Source organism: Amphibalanus amphitrite, unplaced genomic scaffold, assembly GCF_019059575.1.
Source record: "Amphibalanus amphitrite isolate SeventyFive unplaced genomic scaffold, NRLGWU_Aamphi_draft 000625F_arrow, whole genome shotgun sequence".
NCBI classification, from domain to species: domain Eukaryota; kingdom Metazoa; phylum Arthropoda; class Thecostraca; order Balanomorpha; family Balanidae; genus Amphibalanus; species Amphibalanus amphitrite.
In genome coordinates this window covers 64,681-85,994 of record NW_024882119.1, presented here as the reverse complement: position 1 = coordinate 85,994, position 21,314 = coordinate 64,681, and the positions used below count along the sequence as shown (strand labels likewise).

The window sequence follows — 21,314 nt, the reverse complement described above, 5'->3', positions numbered from 1 at the left end:
CTCAATCGCTGATACGATAAAAATTCCCCAGTATTTTCCATTCCAATTCCCCTTTTGTGACCACCAACTGAGCTAGGTCCTGGAATACGAAGGAGTCACGGGACGGCCCCCTTCTGACGGGCCTTGGTAAGTACCACTGGACAAACATGGTGGCGTTGTTAATTCCCAGTCCGGCCCTTCCCTGAGCCACAGTGTAAACACACGTGCCGGGACATCCAATTTTCGCAGATGACCGCGACCGCGGGTGACTCCCGCTGCAGACAGTGATGGCACAGCGGGGGCTGTGGTCAGCAGGGATAGCCTGAGGGTTAGTTACCACCAAGGGCCTGACTTGTGTTTGTCCCAGCATCGGAACTTAAGTTTACCAATCATGCGAGCAGACCGACGTCGGTGGTCGGTGATTCAATCAAAGCAAACTTTCCATTCTGGTTTGTTGACTGTAGTATGCGTCATGAACGGAAGCATTGCACTATCATACTTGCCCTCCGATCATATGAACGCACTGAATCCTGCACCAATCCACTTCCCCGCCCGGCTGCAGCCCGTCACCTCGACAGGGGGTCGGTTCCCTGTCTGCTCCGGCTGCGGCCAGATGTCTCAATTGGCGTAATTGCCGGCCTCGCACCGCTCCGTGGCATTCCAGCGCATCGCTGTTCCAAGGACCACGATCCAACGGCAGACTCAGACCGACAGAGAAACCCTCGTTGAAGGTCCCTAGTCGAGTCTTGAGTCTAGTCTATCTCCAGCCGAAAGTCACTCCGACGCTGCCAACTTCCTCTCTTGTCGTAATAATCCTGAGATGAGGTACTGTCTTGGGGACGACGAATACCGCTGTTCGGACAACACCACATTCCACTTCAACATTCCAACATGCCGGGGTGTCTCTGGGAGAGGAAGGGGGCGTATCAGTTGCCTGACATTTCGTGCCGGTAACTCCTCCATCCTGGGGGACTGCCTGCGGCTGTTCCCTCCGTGTGAGACACACCTCATTCAGCGGAAGCGTGAGTCGACCAAAGGTGTTCCCCTTCTTCCCCTTCTCATGGCGCCATGAGGGGACAAAGGACTAGCCCAGCCCGTGACGTAGACAGCTATGTCAGAGGTGCCTCCCCACAGTCCTATACACCGTCACCGGAAGTCCCCAATTTCCTCCCCTTCGAGCAGCCAGCAGAAGTACGCAGAGGTGATGCCGAGACGAAACTGTCTCCCTTTTCATTGCTGAAGTAGACATCTAGCTGCCATCTTGGTTGATGTCTTCATCGTCTCCTCTTTGGCCGCCAGTAGCTGTCGATAGCCGTGACCACCGAACGCGGCTCCTTTGATCCCCGTGATCATCGGAGGCGGTCCGTTTGATCCGGTCCGTGTGATCTGCGGCGCGCGGCCTTCCCATTTTGATTGGAATGCGATCCTCCGTTGGCCGGCTGACGAGCCAGGGATGGGACCTGGGTCCCGACATCCCTCCCCCAGGGCTGAGGGATGTGGGTGGCCCTGGTGGAAAGGGGGGGAGGTCTCTAAGGAGGGGCCAGTTCCGCCCAAGACCCGGCCGTGCGTGTTTGGCGGCGGTAATGTCAGAGGGACTGTATCATTACAGAAGATTACTATGAGCGTATGTCGGTGGAATTTATACTGTAATGCGATGTCCGAGCGAAGGTCGCGAAATGATGTGGCGAACAAAAACGTTGGAAGGCTCTGTCCGCGGTTGCGTGTGGTTCTCGCTATAATAGTTGTAACGAGAATGGGCTTAGATAGTCAGTTATGAGATGCAATGGGGGTGTAAGCTCGGTGCATTCTGAAATGCATTGGATATTGGCATTACTCCAGTAAAATAAATACGAAGAAGCTATATTGGAGTTGAATTTTCCACTGACCTTATAACGGCAGGCCTGATTTTGAGTCACATGGGGAGGCAAATGCTACGGACCAGTGGTCCATAATTATTAAATATTTTCCTCATTATCTTCCTCAGTCGAACAAACGCTCACACATTCCACGCGCCGCAATGGAATGCCTCAGCTGCTCCGTTCGGTCTACTGAGTCTGTCTGCCTCGGGTTGGCAATCTGAACAATTCGGCTCATCAGAGGGGCCGATTGGTTCAATTGTGAGGAGGAGGTAACACGGGTCCACGGCCCGTCACCCGGTCCTGCCCGGACTGGCCCGGGCCTCCTGCAGTCTCGGCTCTTGTTGATGAATTGTTTTGGGCGTTTTTTATGTGATTCCTATATTTACCTTCGGGAAAGTGTTCCGCGCAAAACACCATTCTACTGTCCGACATACGTATTCGAGCTTGTTTTGCCCAAAGAACAAGCCTCTCCGTATTGGAAATTGCACTTATATCGACGAGCCCGGTGATTTTACAGGTGCGGCCGGTGAGCACCTGTGTCCAGTCCCGGTCCGTGTGTGCAGCCCAGTCCCGTGCAGTCCCGCGCAGCCGTGCAGCCGTGCAGCCGTGCAGCCGTGCAGTCCCGGCCGGGCGCTGGATCGATCCCCGCGCCGGCCGTCCCCCGGCACGGCGCAACTCGGTTACCGTGATAACGAAGGAATCCCGTTGTTCCGTTTCATCACCCCGTGGCTAATTTGATTTATCGCTTTAAGCCTATTACCCGCACGCCATTCGGTGCGCCGCCATCGCCGCCTCCGCGCCGAAAGTGTCTCTCCCCCGGGAGTTCCCGTGGTGAGCCGGCGAGATAGTGTGAGAGGGGCCCGAAAGCTGGGGTTGGGGTGGCCGCGGCTACGCTACGGCCACAGCCAGGCTCCGCCGCAGTTTTGGGGCAACTCTTCAGCGGGGTTCCGTGAAAGAGGTGTGTGTGCATAATTAAGTGCCGTTTTTGTTCCCTTTCATTCTACTTGTGTTTGTTTAATGTTGAATGGGTCTGTTAAATGTTCTACCAAGGGGTGCTTTGTGTACAGAATGGCGAGTGTGGCGAGTGTTACGGCAGGTCGTTATTCATAGCCTTGTCACCTGGGGCGGCAGCCGGTCCACAAATAGCCACAGTGAGGCCTCGTCGGAGATCCAGGAGCTGATTTTACACACCGGGGCGCCACACGTCGGCGGGTCGACACAACAGGCTGTCCCACACACTCAGCGCCAAAACACGAAACACTCAGCACCAAAACAAGGCACACTTACAACTGCAGCATGGCACACGCAGCTCCAAAGCACGACACACTTGAACCACAACATGGCATACGCAGCTTCAAACCACGATGCACCCTCAGCGCCAAAACGCGACACATTTAGTGCCAAAACAGGCATTACTTCAGCAATTCCAGCACCACGATGGTCACCATGGCATCCTCAGGCCCCCAACAGGACAGCCTCAATAGTCAATACCCAGACAGATTTACTTCGACGTCTTCAGGACAATAACCGTCACCGTGATACCCCCAACTCCATAACAGCTATTACTCCGACAGTCGACAGCTTCAACTCAACTCCAAAAAGTTCAATGAAACTTCAACTTCAACTCAACTCAACTCAACTCAACTCAACCCCCACTTTGAAAACGGACATTATCCATAAAACGCAACAAGATGTGTCCTCCATCGCACTGTGAAATACACCAGAGCAAGTACCCTAACGGGTACCGCGTGCCTCAGAGATGATAAAAGCGGCCACCTGCTCATCTCGAGAGGTAAACAGATGACTGGGGTATGAGCTATTGAACGATGGCAGTTGATGGATGTGACAGGAACCCGGTCATACTTCATCCCACTTTATCACCGTGGAGCCGAACAACACGTTCACGGGATCGTAAGAACAGGCTGTCAGGCGTGCTTGGTGTGTTGGCTGGGGCTGTTCACACCCACCACACAGTCCTTTCTGAGCTGAAGTATGCACATTTCAAGCAGAACACCGCTGTGTTCAGCAGAACACCCGCAGGGTGGAACACTGGACACAGTGAACCCTGAGCAGCTCCATGACGTGATTCTTGTGCTGGAGGTGTCAGCACCCGGGAGATGCCAACACACTTCCTGCAGCGTGGAAACGACTTTCTATCAATTGAACTCTTCTTGGTCCTGTTTACTTATTGTCTTATGCCATGGGTTGACTGGGGACATACGGGTAAATGAGAACATTCTCCGTGTAGTACCATGTCTTGAAATAACTATAATTCCATTACTATGAAAATGCGCCGCTTAACTATATTTAACTCAGTCAGAATGTGCGCAATACTGAGCCTTCAGCCGAAGGCCTCCACTAATTTTAAGTATTTTTGCATTATGCATAGGTACAATTAATTGCGTCATATAATCAATGCTGATGTTCGTTTCTAAGTTATGTTGCTCGTTACCTTTTGTCGGGATGATTGAACGGAAGGGGAAACCCTCAATTTCGCTCGAAGTATGTAATTTCGCTCTTGCGATGCACAATTTAAAATTCATAATTTCCTTCGGATAAAAGAGTGGCAGTTCTACTTCAGTCGGGCCTCCGCTCGAAGGCAGATTGCCTTACTGCTCGAGTATGGCGACAGAGGCTGTCACCTGTCGGTCGGCTGACAGAGTATCAGTCACCACCATCCGTCACCCGTCAACAACACTTGTCGGCACCTGTCACAAGTAGACGGCAATCCTTGAACGCTCCGCTAAGCGCAATGCAGTGGTGCGCTCTTCTGCCGGATAGCTACTCTGATAAGGCGACGCTCTAGATATGTCCGCGTTCCACCTCATCTGTCTGTTTCTTCGAAGTTTTAAATCCGGTGCTCAACACCCATCCCTCAGAGTTGTCGTAGCAGCCCGTTCGTTTTGCTCGGCGTTTCTAGCCGGCTCAACTGGTTCGCCGATGGATCGGCACTTCTAGTGATTGATGAGGAGGCCTCCGTTCTGCGGACGTAGGGTGCTGACGGCGCAGGGCGGCCGGGGAGTGGCACCGGTCGGAAGTCGGCGATTAGCGCCCGGGCGATGGCTATCGCTTCGGGTCGTCACGCTAGTCCCCGCTCTGTGGCGGCGAAATAGTGCAGGCTGACGGCGGTGGTTGTGGACGTCGTGGCGGCGATGGTGGTAGCAACGGGAGTCTGACGTGACTGTTGGACATTGGTCTGGCGATGGCGGTTGGTGAGCCTCGCGAGTCTATGCGTTGGCGCCATGCTAGGCAGGCGAGCAGCCGCGGTCAGTGATGGTCCCCGCTGATAGTGGGCTCCAAACTGGTGTCCATGTCATGTCGATTTTCCGCCTTGGCACACCGCCACTGACGTGAGAACCAACACGCGCTGGCATAACGTCCACCTGCAGGGATCATAAGACAACCACGCGATCCTCCACGAGCAGAAATGTCAACGTGAACTTGAAGGACTACAGGATTGAAGAGACTATTAGTAGCCAGTAAAACATGTCGGTCAGCTTCCGCCTAATTAAAAATGTATGCTTCTTATCGCGACGCGCAACAGCGCATGACGTCGACACTGAAATAGCGTGATGTAGGTGTGCGCCGCAGAGGGGCGGAACGTCCAACTTCCGGATTTCGGAACACTACTCCATTCAGTTGTGATGCGAGAGCATTTCAATGCCTCTCGCTGTCGCTTTATTATCGCATGCCTCCCACCCATCTCTACTTGCCAGTCATGTGCCATAGTTTGCTAGCACGTAACGCTAACCGCATTTCCCATGTATGGGATGTAAATTGTCGCCATATCTCGGCTTCAGTCTTGACTGATGCACCTGACGTACGGACCGCCCACCAGCTGATCGGCTGGGCGGGTCCGGGCGGGGGCGGGGGCGGCATTCCTGGCAGGGACGCACGTCGCGCCTCCCGCTGCGGCCGTCATGTTTTATTTATCGATGCCGACGGGGCGCCGACCCGGCCGACCCGCTTCCGCCGTCGGCCGCCCGGTCTGCCTTTGGTTCCACCGCCCGCCCGCCGCCGCCGCCGCCGCCCACCCGCTTTTGGTTCCACGGCCCGCCGCCGCCCGCCCGCCCGCCCGCCTTCGGTTCCGCCGCCCGCTGCTGCCCGCCCGGCTCTCGCTTGGTTCCGCTGGCCGGCTGGGCCGCTCATTAGCCCGGGCGGTGCCAGACAAATGGTGCCAGTCCCTTCACACGGTACGGCGCTCGGTGGAGTCGATCGGCCGCGAGCGTCTAAGTTGTAAGGGAGGTGTGGAAGTCTAGTCCCAAGGGACTCGCATGTCGACGCTGACCACTGCATTGCGACAGTTTTATTGGTTCAGGGGGACCGTGCCCCAGGGTCTATAGTGCCCACCAGCCTTGGGAGCCATAAGATCGGCAGTGACTGACAATGTATGATCGGCATGCCACCTGTGGGTGGCAACAGTCGGTGGGTATGTAAACAGTTCGATAGTTCCTTCATTAATATGGATCAAACGACTCGCCAACTCTCATTTGTTTTCGTTCCCATCCTGCCTAGTTCCATCAATCCTCCAATTTGTTGTCGACAAGCGTGGTTTTCTCTTCACTCATCTAGTCCCCGGAGCAGTCCCCCCTCCTTCCCCTGGCCTTACCCCTCCCGGTAAGCTTCACCCCTTCTCCCCCCAAGTGTCGCCCGGCGCTAATTGGTCTAATAACGTCACGTGACGCTCGTTACACGTCACGTCGCTCGTGACACTCTCCTAGCACGGACGACTTCTAATGAGGGTGGCTAAAGGGATCGACCCTCTCCCCCTGGCCCGCCGTTGCCCGTTATACAGACCCGCCTGGGTGCGATTTGGGAACACGCGCGCACGCCCCTAACGAGCTCCTAAAGTGGCTCCTATCGATCGTCGGGTCGACGAAGGGGCTGTCCTGAGGCGGACGGTCCAGCGCCGCTGTTCATATACGCCGTGGCATGGTGTGGTGTCCTGCATGCAGTTAATTCTCGCTGCTCTAGTGCATTTGTGGCACGACGGCCGGCCCTAAATTGGCTCGCTGACCGCTGGAATTTAGCCGGTCCGCGATGGCCGCCAGGGAGCCATGCATCAGTCGGCGACGCGACTATTCACGGCTTCATTATAGAGCGGAAGACCGCGCCGTCGTGCTGGCGAGCGCCGTCGCCACCCCGCTGAGACCGCGCGGCGATCCTAGGTGGGGAGACACAGGGCCGACGGTATCGAGCCAGCATCGCGTGCATATGACGCCACGCCGCCAGCTTTGCTACGAAACCCTATTAAAACTTTAACGCTGTTGGCATAGTTGAAACCACTTTTAAGGATCGCTTTACAAGATAATTAATATAATCAGCGTGAGATGCGAGCCCGGCCATCCATCTCGCCCTCCAAGGCGGCGAGATTGTTTTAGGACCTCCCGACGCGCGGCGCCGGGGGCAGTTTCGCTCTGCAGGCCGGACCGGCCGGCTGCGGCCGGCGCGGTCTGTCTGTCTCCCACGCAATGGCCGATTACCATAGCCATTATAGTTACGGCTCGCTTATTGAGCCATCGCTCGGCTCTTAATTGGCGGGCTGGGCCGTGCGCCGTCACTATAATCCGGCCTGCAAACCGGTCTCTGTGGAGCGGCCTGTGCTCGTCAGTGCCGGCTCCTCACCGCAGAACCCCGGCCGGCGCGGCGGGTCGGCGGTCCCCTCTGAACGGGTCTATCCCAGTCAGCCGGACCCGCGCGGCCGGCGGAGCATCTGAGCCCGGTTTTAATTAGTGCCGGCACGAAGCAGAGGACGGCGTGGGGAAAAGACTGAATGGCCGGCGCGATGTGGAAAAGATTCGTACGTGAGGTGGGTGATGATGAGGGTGCGGTGCGAGGATGACCACTGGGAAGGTCGCCTAAGGACGGAGAGGGTGAGGATTTGGTACAGAAGACGTGGGAGGGATTGTGGTCAGACTATTATTGTTGGATGAAAGAAGGGCTAGCTGATCCGTGGGGAAGAGAATGCAGAATGCTGCGCGATACAACGTAGACATCGGCTTGACGTAGACGTCCTGCCTTATCGAAGTTCGAGTGATGTGGTGCAACCCTTAGCAGCGCCTCGTTTCTACCAAGCAACAGCAACTGTCACCACCCATCTCACCCGTCACCATCCATCACCACCTATCACCACCCGTCACCAGTCTATCACCAGACACCATCCTCTGACCCACCGCACGAAGGCCGTCCCATCCTTTCAACACTGCCGTGCAGTTTATGGTGCTGTGTTGTGGGGCCATCGTTGTTAGCATGCGCTGGCACGTGCGCTAGCGGTGAGGGTGCGTCTTTACACTCCCGCTCCCCCGTCTACTGGTGCTGTGTGTGTCTGACAACTCGAATGTTGTGGTTTCTGCTGGTGCTGCTGCAGAAGCGCTAACCCTTGACCGCCGACCGCTGAATTGTTGTGCAATGGGCATTCGACAATGACACCCAATATAACAGCGGGCTTTGACAGACTATGGGCGAGCCGGCCAGTGCCGATGGACATAAGACATTTATGTCCGAGTGTTCTGTATTTCATGTTTGGCTTCTTAGTGCTCATGCTTTCTCCGTAGGTATTCATTCTCTGTATTTATCCCACCTGTTTTCTTTTCGTTGCAGAGCCGGACGGAATGGCGTCATCAGCTCTCGGGTCATCGGAGGGTCAGGGCGGCCGACCCCGTCTGGGTGACCTGAGGTCACACATCACCTGTGTCCTCTGTGCTGGGTACTTCATCGATGCCACCACCATCGTCGAATGTCTGCACACATGTGAGTACTGATGCTGCCAAGGATTCTTGGGTTTCGAGTCGCGGTTCCTCGATGTTCTTCTTCAAATGTGCTTGTTTTAGTCTTTTCTTTTTAAAGTCCTCACTCCTGGAAATGAAGCTGAAGCATGGACTGCCTTTGCCATATATAACATAAAACCCTTTTTAATTCAAACCATGTCTCACATCCAACAATTTCCATCTCTTTCTCCTTCTCATCTCATTTCCGTTGCTGAGGGCCGACCCTTTCCATTCTGTTTCTATCCTGTTTCCATCCAGTTTCCGTTCAGTTTCCGCCCCGTCTTCACCCGTTCCCCTCCTACATTTCAGTACGCTCACCGTCGTGCCGTCGCCGGCGACTGTCCCCGTCGTTCTGCCGTCCCGTCGCTGCCGTCGTTCTGGGGTCGTCGGCGGCACGGCTCGGCGAGCCGGGCCGGCGGCGGCGGCGTATCGATCCCACCAGCTGAAATGAATGGGCGCAGTGCCCGCTGACCTCAAGGTCAGGCCGGGCACTGCCGCTGGGTCGACGGCCCGGTCGGTACCCCAAACGACCCCGGCCAGAGAGAGAGAGGGAGAGAGGGTGAGAGAGAGGCCGGCGGGGAGCAGACGTGCCGCTGAGAAGTGAGAGAAAGTTCTGAGCTGAGGGAGATTGTTTGCGGTGGTACGGAGGGTGTGGAGGAGACGCACTGTGTGCATTGTTTGCAACAGCCTGCTGCTGGGGTCAGGTCACGCTTTGTTGTGGCTCTGACAAAGAAGTTAGTCGTGTTCTTGCTTCAAAGTTGTTAGCTGCTAGCTGTCTTGCGCACCGGTGAAAAAGTGAAACATAAACGGTGGGGAGGGATGCCTGACAGCCGCGTGCTAAAAATCTCACCCCATCCTAATGGTGATTTATAGGGCGGCAGCTGCAGCAATGTTTGCAGATCGCTCCTCAGCAGCACTCTCAGGCCCGGTGTAATGGTGGGCGCACACACGAGCGCGTCCAGCCGCGCCTGTTATCATTGGCCACACTGGGCGCCCTCGCGCCTACAGCGGCAAACGGCGCCTCCCTGGGCGCCCCGGCCGGCGCGCACGTGACCGGCCGCGGCACGTGTCGGCACGTGGCGCCGCCGTCCGGCACGTGACGTGTCATTAATGTAAACGGTCGCAATTGGTTTTGATGGTGATCGGTGCGGCGGTGCGCACGCTGCAAACCGAGGGAGGAGACCACGTGCGGCGGGCGCGTGCAGAGACAATGGTCCGGTGAGGGCGGTAGACGGCGGGGAGACGGTCCGGAGCACCGAACTGCTCAGGTGTGGCCGTCAGCTGATGGTAGTCAGCTGATGGTGTCCTGATGAGGTCGTGCGCGGCCTAGTGTGGTGAATAATGACTACCGAGGGTCTAAGATTGGAAGTAAATGGCCTCACGGATGCCAGAGGCGAAATGGAATGAATGGTGTTAAATACTAAGGACGATGCGCATTTGCGCCTTGCGATGGTATCTAGCAGTCTGTTTTTGAGACAGCTTGAATTTGATATGATGCGTGCGTATATATGTACGGACCTAAGAGTCACGGGAAAGCAAATTTGTTCTTTCAGTTATTCAGTAATGCAATTAAGTCAGTTTTTACTGTGGTGAAATTCCGTAGGACCAGCGTACCTACTTCAACTGGAACTGGGTATTTGGTGCACTGCAGCAGGAGCTAACTAACCGGAATTTCCTTTTTATTTCAGTTTGCCGGTCGTGTATATTACGTCATCTGGAGGCAAGCAGCTATTGTCCCATCTGTGACGTCATGATCCACAGAACCAAGGGGTCGTCTAGTCTCAGGTAAGTAAAATGAGACTGTCTACGTGCATGAGCCATGAAATGCCCCGTGTCGCCCGTTTTTAGTGAAGAGCCTCGAAGAAATAGTAGATTGATTATGTACGTATACTTTACCTGCCGTCGTATTATTTGATAAAAGTTAAAACAGTTTCTAAAAAATGTTAAAAAGTTAAACCATTCTCTGCCCTCGGCGCTGCTGTAGCTCTGACTCTGGTTTCCACGGCTCCCCGCCTGTGAACGTGGACCAAGGTTCCGTGCCTGCCTGGTGTTATAATCCCCTCCCCGAACCGCCACGCCGCCTCGGTTTGTTTGTTATGAAACCGCGCCGGCCGCCGGGGAGCCGCCGCAGTCACATTATATCTTTCCGGTGTGGTGATTCCAGCCGCAAATTGGCCAGTTGCGGTCTAGCGCCGCCGCTACCGTCGGCCGTCGGGCTCGACGCCATGGGACACGCTGTATTGAATTGTTTTGTTGACGATATGGCTGTGGTGATAGTGAAGCGGTCAATTATGTCCTGGTTGCCGGTCGGCCTGCTGGTCATGCGATGTGTTTCCGCTCAGTGTTTCTTAAAAGTCAACCTGATCGTTAAGAAGTTCTTTGGTCACTTTCGGTTAGAAATACACTCAGTCCAGTTCAGTTCCACGACGTTATTGCCCGCTTGGCTTATTCAACGTCTCTTCTCATTCTCAGGGCCGATCGCATTCTTCAAACAATGGTTTACAAGCTGGTGCCAGGCCTTTTCAGTCATGAAATGAAGATGAGAAGAGACTTCTACGACATGAAACCCTATGCAGGTAAGCAATTCTCCGCAACTTTTGCCGATGTCTACGCTACTTTGTTCTATAGCTGGGCAGGTGTATCAGAACTGTTTTCGGAAGTACACTGTCAACGAATAAAGCCAACGATGGATTTCACCAGGTCATATCTGATGAAGAGGGCCTTTATGGGAGTGTCAATCATTTTGATCAGGTGACGAGTCATGCACGCATGTTGCTTGCAGTTAATTATCTTGACGCTAATCGGTGGCAGGTGGGGCCACCCACGACTTCTGGCACTCACACCCTTCAGATGGCTATCTCACCAATGGCCAATTTATGAGCTGTCGGAACAGACTGAGGCCTCGGAATGGCGACCGGAGGCTGCACGGGGGGCTGCCGTCTGTGTTGAATGTCCTGCCTACGCCAAAGGTTGACGGCGTCTATGTTGAAAAGTATTTTTAGTACGGTCAGCTACCTAAAAACCGCGAGAATTGATAATTGCCTCGTTTGCATTATGTTGATCCGATAACTTACTACTAGCATGGTAGTGTGATAACTCCATTGTTATCAGAGCACCGGAACTAATGCAATTAAATAATAACGAAAACTTTTAAATCCGGCTTCATTCTGCAATATTTGCTTTATAAAGACTGGATCAACATCATCTCTAAAAGGGATTGCATCTCAGAGAACACGGAGTATTTCAAGAGACGGTTCAGATTGTTACGATGGCAGATAGCAGTATGACACGGCCTCAACAATGGGAACTCTTCATTTAGCTAATTAGTAGGGATTTCCGTGTGCTGACGCATCGCGTGGAACGGGTCGGGCACCTCTGAAGCTCAGTGGGCCTTGCCAGCGATGTGGCTATGACAGTATGACAGTGGCTGGTTATGAGTTATGACAGTATGAAGGTCATCCCATGACAGCGTGACTGTGACAGCGGCTGGCCGCAGGGTTGGCACTGCCCATTACCCACTGCCCGGGTTTTTTGGGTTTTTCTATGGGTTTTTCATCGAAATAACCCACTCCGGGTTTTTTACCAAAAAAGGTGTTCTTGAACTGCCGCAAGAAACCAGGTTTGTGTATCTTCAAGGGAGTGAACCGTAAACCAAAAGTGTCATCTATGGACTGTGAACCCATTGCAGCGGCGCCAGGACTGCAGGGCGCAGTCGGCGTCCGATGGCGGCCGGACGGGTCCTATGGCGGCGCCGGTCATCTGATGATCGCGGCGCTGGGGCGCGGCGTCCATGAGCTGATGCAGTCCTGAGGACCAGCCCATCACGCGAGGAGTGTTGTGTGTCCTTCTTCACCGCTTTCAGTGTTGTAGCTGCAATATCCTGAAACATGGCGGCGTATCGACCCGGCAGGAGCAAAGCCAAGGAATGGGACTTGTTTGAAGAGATTGAAGACCCTAATAAAGTGAGATGCAAACAGTGCGAGACGGAGGTGAGCAAGAAGATCGAGAGGGTGCGAGTGCATCTCGAAAAGTGTCGCAATTCAAAGAGGCGGAGGGACGACGCTGAAGATGAGCAGGACGTGGAAGAGCCCACCACCGCACCCAAGCTGGACAAATGGGTGGTTCGCACGACAGGCGCAATGAAGAAAAAACTGGTCGAGCAGTACGCCCGTGGCATATATGCGGGTAATATCGCTTTCAATGCGGCTGACAACCCTCAGATGCGAAATTTCATCGAAATGACACGTGGAGGGGCGTATGTCGCACCGGGACGTAAAGAACTGGCAGGTCATCTTCTGGACACAGTGTCGGATGAGTGCGAAGGGAAGCTACGTCAGCAAATAGTAGGAAAAAACGTAATTCTGGTTCAAGACGGCTGGTCCAATGTCCAGAACCAGCCAGTGATAGGATCCTGTCTCCATACTGGAGATAAATCGTACTTTGTCGGTGCCGTCGACACAGGCACAAACAAGAAGACAGCACAGTGCATCGCCCAGCTTGCTGACGAGGAGATCAAGCGGTGCGAGAAAGAGTACGGATGCACTGTGGTGGGCTACATCAGCGACAACGAAGCGAAGATGGTAGCGGTGAGGAAGATTCTGGAAGAGCTTCGACCAGGATTCATCACGCTTGGGTGCGCAGCACACTACGTCAATCTCGCGCTGCAGGAAATCTCTCCCAAGCCTCTCATAGGCCAGATCGTTGAAGTGCAGAAGTACTTCCGGAATCATCACCTTCCAGCGGCTTGGCTAGCTGAGAAGCCAACATCTGTGAAACCACAGCTGCCAAACGAAACGCGCTGGTTGAGCCATGAAGAGTGCGTCAAGACATACGTGCGCAACTACCCTCACTATGTGAATATCGCGACAGAGCACGAGGAAGAAATTGACGACAAAGTTAAAAGGATCGTTGAAAACAGTGGCGTGTACCGGTCAGCTACACACCTGGAGAAACAGCTGATCGCAGTAGCAGCAGCACTGAACCGACTGCAGTCTGATGCATGCTGTGCGGCTGAGGGCGTGGATGTGTGGATGCAGCTACTAGCCAACTCAGAACTGGAGTCTCACAGACCTGCCATCCAGAAGAGGTTTCAGCAATGGCTGAAACCAGTGCATCTGGTAGCTTACAAGCTACACCCTGTGTATAGGGGCGAGAAGCTGTCAGCTAAGCAGGAAGATGAAGTCCACACGTGGCTGGAGGGGCGGAACCCCGCGTTCGTTGGTCCACTGCTCCTGTTTGAAGCGAAGGATCCCAAACTGCCCAAGGCATTGTTTAACGAAACGTCAACTTCAACTGTAAAGCCCGGTGCCTGGTGGAGAATCCTGTGCAACAGGATGAAGAAGTCAGAGAGTGCAGATGCGGTGCCAGAGGAGTTCACTCAGCTCATGGAGCAGGTCCAGTCGGTGCCGTGCAGCTCTGCCAGCATCGAGAGGTCCTTCTCTACCCTGGGAAACGTTCACAGTAAGATACGGAACCGACTGGGAGTGCAAAAGGCAGCGAAGTGCTGGCCAAGTGCTACTCGCTCCTAAAAAGCGACGAGGAGTGGTGTTGGTGATGATGAGGGAAAGGACGTGTGAACAAACGTGCTGCGTAGCCAAGTGTGCAAACGTTGAGCACTCGACTATAATCCAGCAGCTTCCATTGCTTTAAATAGTTAACGAGTTCAGAAGTAATCGAAACTCGTTCTAGTTCAGAAGTTACATCATCTGATGGATGCAAAAGTGTGATTATTAATTCATTGCAGCCTCAATCTATTCTCTGTTGACGATTGTTCTCTCATCACAAAATGTACTGAAGTAATGAGGCTGTTAATAAAGGTTGTAGAAAGAACGATGATCTTTACTTGCAGTGCAGATTCAACAACATTGTTTACTGTCACGGTAGGTGTCATATTGTGACGCGAACACATATTATGCTCAACGGCCCAACATACATGAAAAACCCAAAAAGCCCACAGAAAACCTGAATAAAACCCACTACCCAGTGGGTTTTAATGAAAAACCCGGGTTTTTTCCAACCCTGGCTGGCCGACATGTGCTGACGACAGTGGGTGTCTGACAGTGACTGGTAGCGACAGAGCCTATCCCGAGCGAATGACAGTGACCATGGCAGCATGACAGAGCCTGAACAATGCCGGGGACAGTGACCGGCGGGCGGCGGTGACAGTGAGTGACAGCGAAGGCGGCTGTTGATGACAGAGCCTATGCCTGCCCTGGGCCCGTGACAGTGGCTGTGACAGTATAACAGCGCCTGGCCTCCCCTGCCGGTGACAGTGGCTCTAACACGGTGACTGACACTGTGACAGCGGCTGACGGTGACAGCGACCGTTCGTCTCCGGTCGATGACAGTAGTTGTGACAGTAGCAGCCGGTGACAGTGACAGCGACTGTGACAGCGGCTGACGGTGACACCGACCGGTCGTCCCGTGCTCCCCGGGCCGTCCGATCAATACTCCGATACGGGACCAGGGCCAGCACTAGCAGCCGCGCTGTAGTGGTCCAGCCAACCTGGTGAAGCCAGGAGATTGGTCGCAGTGGGAGGCGGTACAGAGGCTGTTCCTATCCACCGCTCGTATGCAGAATGAATGCTTCTTGTGGGTTGGTCAGGCGTGGCTGGGATTCGACCATCGTTGACTGCCCAACTCAATGTTGCTGCAAAACTTCTTATCGGAATCCTTAGAAAATGACCAGACTTACGCCTACGCAGCCAACAAGGCGTCGTTTATCGAATGTCCCGATCCCGACCCAAACTGAGGTGTGTTCTATCTGTTTCCAGACCCGGAGCTGCCGAGCTGGGCCAAGGGAGACGTTTCCTCGTACGTGCCGCACGTCTTCACCCCCGACGAGCCCCTCCAGCTGCGACTGGCCATGTTCGACGCTGAGAGCAGGTACGTCGCGATTCTCGAAGTAGTGTCTCTATGGACTCCATACTAGGTTGTCCGGCTTATCAGTTTTTAACTGTCACATTGGCGGTGGGAGTGGTGAGGGGGAGCTCGTCGATCGCCACCTTTATGGCGTCATTATTACACCGCCGTATAGTTCTGGGAAGCCGATGGCGGCGGTCCGACAATAAAGACGGGTGGCATTAGCGGGCTGATTGCTGCTCGCCTAATGGGGCGGTAAAAATGTGCTGTGTGGCGGTACAAGGTGGACTTCTACACCTGGCTACTGACCGTGAATAGCTACTGTTAAGGGTTTCCACTGTCCATCTCTGTAAACTTTTGCTGTTGTTAATATCATCTAGAATTCAGATCCACCCATTTGGTGTTCTCGATTTCCTATTTATTTGATAGCTGATCAACTTTTCGACCGAATTCTTTTTCCTCAACGTTATGAAATTTCCGAAAATAAACTGGCATTGGACGCCAGAATATTTAGCAGTTACTGATATTGTCGTTTTCTTCAGGGACGACGAAGAGGCCAAGCAGCAGCGAAGTACCTCCGGAGTACCTCCGGTCCGGTACCTGCGCTGCCAGGCCGGTACACCCCTCACCGTGCTGCAGAAGCTCATCCGCAACAAGTTTCAATTACCACCTAACGTTCAGGTGAGTCCCTTTGAAAGGTCGCGAGCTTTTACTGAAAACATGCCAGCTGTCGCCAACACACCGATATTATTTCCTAACTTAAACAATACTTCACATGAACAAAATCATTCACCTTCTTCGCGCTGGTTATTGTCGATCTCCGACGGCTTCCTCACGACCCGCGTGGCCGTTTGTTCGGCGCTCATCATTAGCGATTTCACGGTGGACCAAACCGTGGCCACATTCCGAGCCGGGCGTGCAGCCGGTCTTTGATCCTGGACGTGTGTGATGCGGCGCGACTGACGCGGCGATGTGTGGCGCGCTGTCGACAGGTGCAGCTCATTCACGGCCGTCACGTCCTGCCCGACGACATCAGCCTGATGGACGTCGGCTACCTGCACCGGCCGCCGCAGGTACGGGTCATTCATACACTGATCAATGAAGTGCTTATTCACCAATACATGTTGATTCAGTTTTGTGTATTTTGTGCATTTTAGTCCACACCTCGAGAGGTGTTTTACACAGTGCGCTGGGTATTCCATTGTAACTCACATATACTACCAAACCACCTTCACACTTACAATGCATGCGAATCCATCCTCCAAATCCTCATATTCCTCATATTGTCAGTACAGAAGAATGCCCTTTCCACCTTTTCCATCCCCTCAGCAGAGTGTCCCACCCGTGGCGCGCGTCCTCTCCCCCCCCCCCCCTCGGAGGGCGGACCAGGGACATTCCGACCGGTCATCTTCCATCCGTCATGCGCCGGCGACTGGCGCTCGAGCGCGAACGGCCATCGCCTCGGCGGCCAGCGTCTCGGCTGCAAGTCAGCGTGGCAATCAGTCGCCGCCGTGCGCGTGTCACGGCACCGCGGGCGGCCCCTTTCATGCCGGGCCGACTGGCTGTCGAAAAGACAGCGCCGCGCCGAGTCGCGCTACGCCCCTGGCGGCTCGTAACTCGGTGTGGAGAAATGCTAAATTTTCTTGTTATGCCCATGTGAATGAGGTGCTATTTGTAATTCTGGGGATCGATTGCAGGTTGAAAATGTATGACAGTTTTGCAATTCATAATTAAGAATGGGTCTGCTCAGCTTGGAGATACCATTCATATCCTTGCGCCTATTAATTTTGAGAATTTGTATTGGCCAGTAGATGCATAAGTAAGTCACTAAGCGTAATACAATGGCAGTTGAGTATCATTAAAATACAAGGCATTCGCGTTGGAATTTCACTAGAGCCATCAGCACGCTTCCAAAGGAACTAGCCTCCTGCACATTTATCGCGGTTCCTTTCAACCCACAGTCACCGCATTCGCAGTCCGCACACGTACCGCGGAGCCCAGCCGTCAAGTGACCAGCCTTGTCCTAACAGACGGGGTGCGAACAATGCGCCGTGAGAACTGACGGCGGCGGGGCCGAGCGGCGGGCCGTGTGGACCCTGGCGGGGTGCCGGGATTCCCACGCCGTGATGGTAGACGCCGCCGCCGACCGGTCCCACCCGAACCTCACCTGGTTCCGCCCTGTTCGCAGGACGCGCCGGTCCGCCTGGAGTACCGCCTCGTGAGAAAACGACCGGCGCCTTCGGTCACGCACGCCGAGACAGCGGCAGTGTCGCAGGATAGTGAAACGAAGTCAGAGTCAAAAGCGGTGGCATCGCCTGCGTCGACGTCAGCGTCAACAGAAGCTGTTTCTGGGCCGGATGTGTCAACGCCAGCAGCGATCTCGTCTGAGGCATCTGTCCCGGAGACTTCTGCGAAAGAGTCAGCTCCTGAATCGCCCCCGGCTACTTCCGAGCCACCGGCCAAGCGGCGCCGGACCGACGAACATCGGCCGCGACAGCCGGTCGTGGTCCTCGAACGGCTGTTCGACGCTGACGACGACGAGCCGACGTCGCCGAAAGAGGTGGAAGACATCATCGCTAGTCTCGATGCTGAAGAAGAGGCTCTTCACGGCGTGTCCGCGTCTTCACCCGCAGGATCTGGTGTTGCTGGAGACGAAAGCGTCGCCCAGAATCCGTCTCCTCAGCCAGGTCCTTCCGCCGAGGCTTGTGAAAGTCCCGCGGCCGAACAGCGTTCCAGCGAGCCCGATCGCGATGACGGCTGTCCGTCTGGAAGTGACATGGCCTGCGAGCCGAGCGTGTCGAAAGACGAGCCTGGGTCGGGTGGTGACGAGTGCACAGCAGGTGGTGAGGGCTGTGTTGGTCATGCTGGTGCTAGTGAGGTTGTGGGCACTGGAAGTGTCGACGGATGCAATGATGAACTGTGCAATGATGCGCCTGCAATACTTGGTGGGAATGGAGGGGATAACATTGATGCCTCTGCAACGGCAGTGTCTTGTGCAGATAGTGCGGCAGTTGGGAGCACATCCTCCGAGTTAACAGTCGGTGCTGAAATCAGCACCACTACCGAGCCTGATACTGGAGATGTGTGCGGGGGAGAGCCAAAGAGCAGTGATCCAGACGACGACTCGAACTGCGACGAGGACGCAGCGTCGGAGTGTTGCCTTGTTGTAGACGAGGAGGCTTTGTCAGTGTCAATGGATACAGCGGAGGCAGAGGAACGTTCATCCGTGGATGACACCCCACTTCCTTCCACTGATGCCTGCATGAGTAGCAGGGATGGGTCCCCACAGTCCGCTGAAGGAGCCACAAGTATGGACACATGTCCAAGCACGTCTAATCTCCCTGAGGCTGCACCCACTGCTGAACCAAAGGATAGCATGGAAGGACAGTCTGCAACTCCAGATCCTGAGCCCAGCTGCACCTCTGACACCCAGACTATGTTCTGCGGACCAGCCAAGCGTCCTGAGCCTCACGTTCCTTTTGAGTCCGAGACATCTCCGTCTCCAGATGCCCGCAAGGCTGACGTCGACAGTTTTGCATCGCCCAATAAGCCCGGTGGCAGCTGCACTGTACGAACCACATCGTCCGTATCATGTGGAACACAGGACATCGATAAAGTTAGTGGCGGCGCTCCAAAACCATCTCCCACCAAAGTCGATTGTTCTGTCCAAACAATGACACCTGAAGTTGACAAATATTCTGACTCAAGAGTAAACAATGCCGTGCAGCCTCAGAAAGACACTGACTGTCGAAAGCAGACAACCACTCAACCTTCTCAAACATCCCGAATAGGTGCTGGGACGTCACAACAAGAGCGAGGCATAAGGGATGAGGTGAAAGGAACGACTACAAAGTCAGCCAAAACACTTCAGAACAACATTTCTACAGCTTCTCACCCTGAGCTTGCCAGCAGGCTCACGCAGGCAGCAGGGGTTGATGCCGGACAGGGAACATTTTATGACAAAACAAAAGCGCATGCAGTGAATATCCTGAGAATACCCAATGCTCCAGCTCAGGGAGAAAAATTGCAAAAGAGTACCGAAACGGTTGCAAAAGTTGCCACACCCAACAAAGCCGCAGGACACAGTCCAGACAGTTCATCCATGCGTTGCGGTTCAACCAAGCATGCCAAAGCATCTGCCGATATCAAACATTTCTTCAAGGAAGTTCCCAGAAGCTCAAGTGGAGTTGCCAAATACCTGGAGAAGAACCACAAGCGGGTCCTGACCGGTTCGCCGCTGGACCTATCTGCGCGCGCCAGCAAAACTGCCGCTGATTCGACATCAATGGTCCCAAAACGTTCCGCCTCAAAATCACAGGCCCGCAAGCACAAGCCAGCAAAGGCTCAGGGAACCCAAACAATTCACTCCATCGTGAGAAACTTGTCACGTTCCGAGCATATCTCCCTCACGCCCATTCCTTCCGGTGCAGCCAAGCCCGCCAAGACTATCCCGCCACCGAAGCAAAAGCAGCAGCCCACATTCCATGAGCCTAACCCAGCATCCTTCCACTTCCCTGCCGGCATGGTTCCCCACGACTTTTACTCATCTCCTCTTCACGTCAACACGAGCATGGCCAGCCGCCTGAGCTACGACATGGCGATTCGGAACCTCCTGACGCTTTCCCACATGGCCATGGCCCAGGGTGGCATGGTCAGACCGCCGTCTCACATGTTCCCCACACATCCAATGTTCCCTCCGCTGCCCAAGGGTCACGAGTTCCATCCAATGTCGGACCCTTCCCTGCTTCGGCGTCAGTCCGAGGCTAGGATGGGGGCCTCCGCCAAGAAGGCGTCTCCGACAGCGGGCACCACGGCACCTCCGTTGCGAACTCCGACGGCACTGACGTCGGCATCAATCCAGCACATGGAAAACCTCACTAGGACCGTGGGCAAGAGTGACCCTGAAAGACACTCAGTCACTCTCACTCCTATCCCACCAAAGTAGTCAGGAAGTCTTAGATATGATGTTCTTCGACTGCTTGCCATTCATGTAATGCACTTGTGGAAGTGATGTTGTTCGTGGTTGCAAATGCTGTCGCATGCAGCTTGCCGGTATCGTAAGCAAGGTGATGCATTGCTGATTATCGACTTAATCAGAGAGCTGCTCCGTGACGTTACTTTAGGAGCTGATGTCATTGTTCACCGTCAGATCTCAGTCCTTTCTGTTTCTGCGACCGCAACAGCCACTAAGAACCGCTACCGATAGGCGTCAGCTTAGGCGGTTGTGTCAAAGTTCAACATTCAAAAGTTCAAATGTCTCACAAATGTGGCATGGATGTTTGTTTTTCGTGCATTGATGTCTTCCCAAAGAATGGTCAAAGGGTGTCATCGCAAATGTTGTGTCTGTGTTGTATGTACATAACTGCATTACATTTGACTAGTCGCAGTCGAGTTACACAAGTGTTTGTTCAGTGCGGTGCATAACTGTACGATGCGTGTTTATGAACAGAATAAACATTAAACAGTCATGCCCTTTAATGATGTTTGAATGCGATATAATTCCTAAAAAACTATCAATTGGGAGCAGAATAGCACAACGTATTGGTCATTGGTTTGCGCGCATTGGTCTGTTAGCTATGTCAGAACAGTTCCTTGCAAGGCTGGACTGGTATACGCTCTTGGCTTCGCTTCACCTTGCGTTTGATTTACGTTCGTGCTCATAGGAAGTTTCGTTTCCAACCTATGCTTACTTTCTTTTCACTACAAGCCACACTGATATGTAGCTTTTCTTTTTGAACGATCGCCGGCAAAAACATAAATACAATTGAAACCATCGAAGCATTTCTTCACTTCACCGAATCAACAACAGTTCTGTTGAATATTTCCTTTCAGGATTTACATAAGCTTG

The 21,314-nt window shown here is 54.0% G+C and overlaps 1 protein-coding gene across 2 annotated transcripts in view; it reads left to right on the top strand.

Moving 5' to 3' along the window:
* The window catches only part of LOC122363520 (flocculation protein FLO11-like), a 28,621-nt gene extending 7,677 nt beyond the window's left edge, over positions 1-20,944 (top strand). The window contains exons 2-8 of one of the 2 annotated variants that reach the window (XM_043332909.1): positions 8,439-8,588; positions 10,294-10,390; positions 11,078-11,181; positions 15,379-15,490; positions 16,009-16,147; positions 16,459-16,539; positions 17,655-20,944. In XM_043332909.1, coding sequence (XP_043188844.1) covers positions 8,450-8,588; positions 10,294-10,390; positions 11,078-11,181; positions 15,379-15,490; positions 16,009-16,147; positions 16,459-16,539; positions 17,655-20,411 — 3,429 coding nt within the window. In that variant the 5' untranslated portion in view covers positions 8,439-8,449 and the 3' untranslated portion in view covers positions 20,412-20,944. Of the gene's footprint in view, positions 1-8,438; positions 8,589-9,730; positions 9,819-10,293; positions 10,391-11,077; positions 11,182-15,378; positions 15,491-16,008; positions 16,148-16,458; positions 16,540-17,654 lie in introns of those variants that run through there. The other variant, XM_043332910.1, reaches the window with a different exon arrangement.
* The last annotated feature ends 370 nt before the right edge of the window (positions 20,945-21,314 follow it).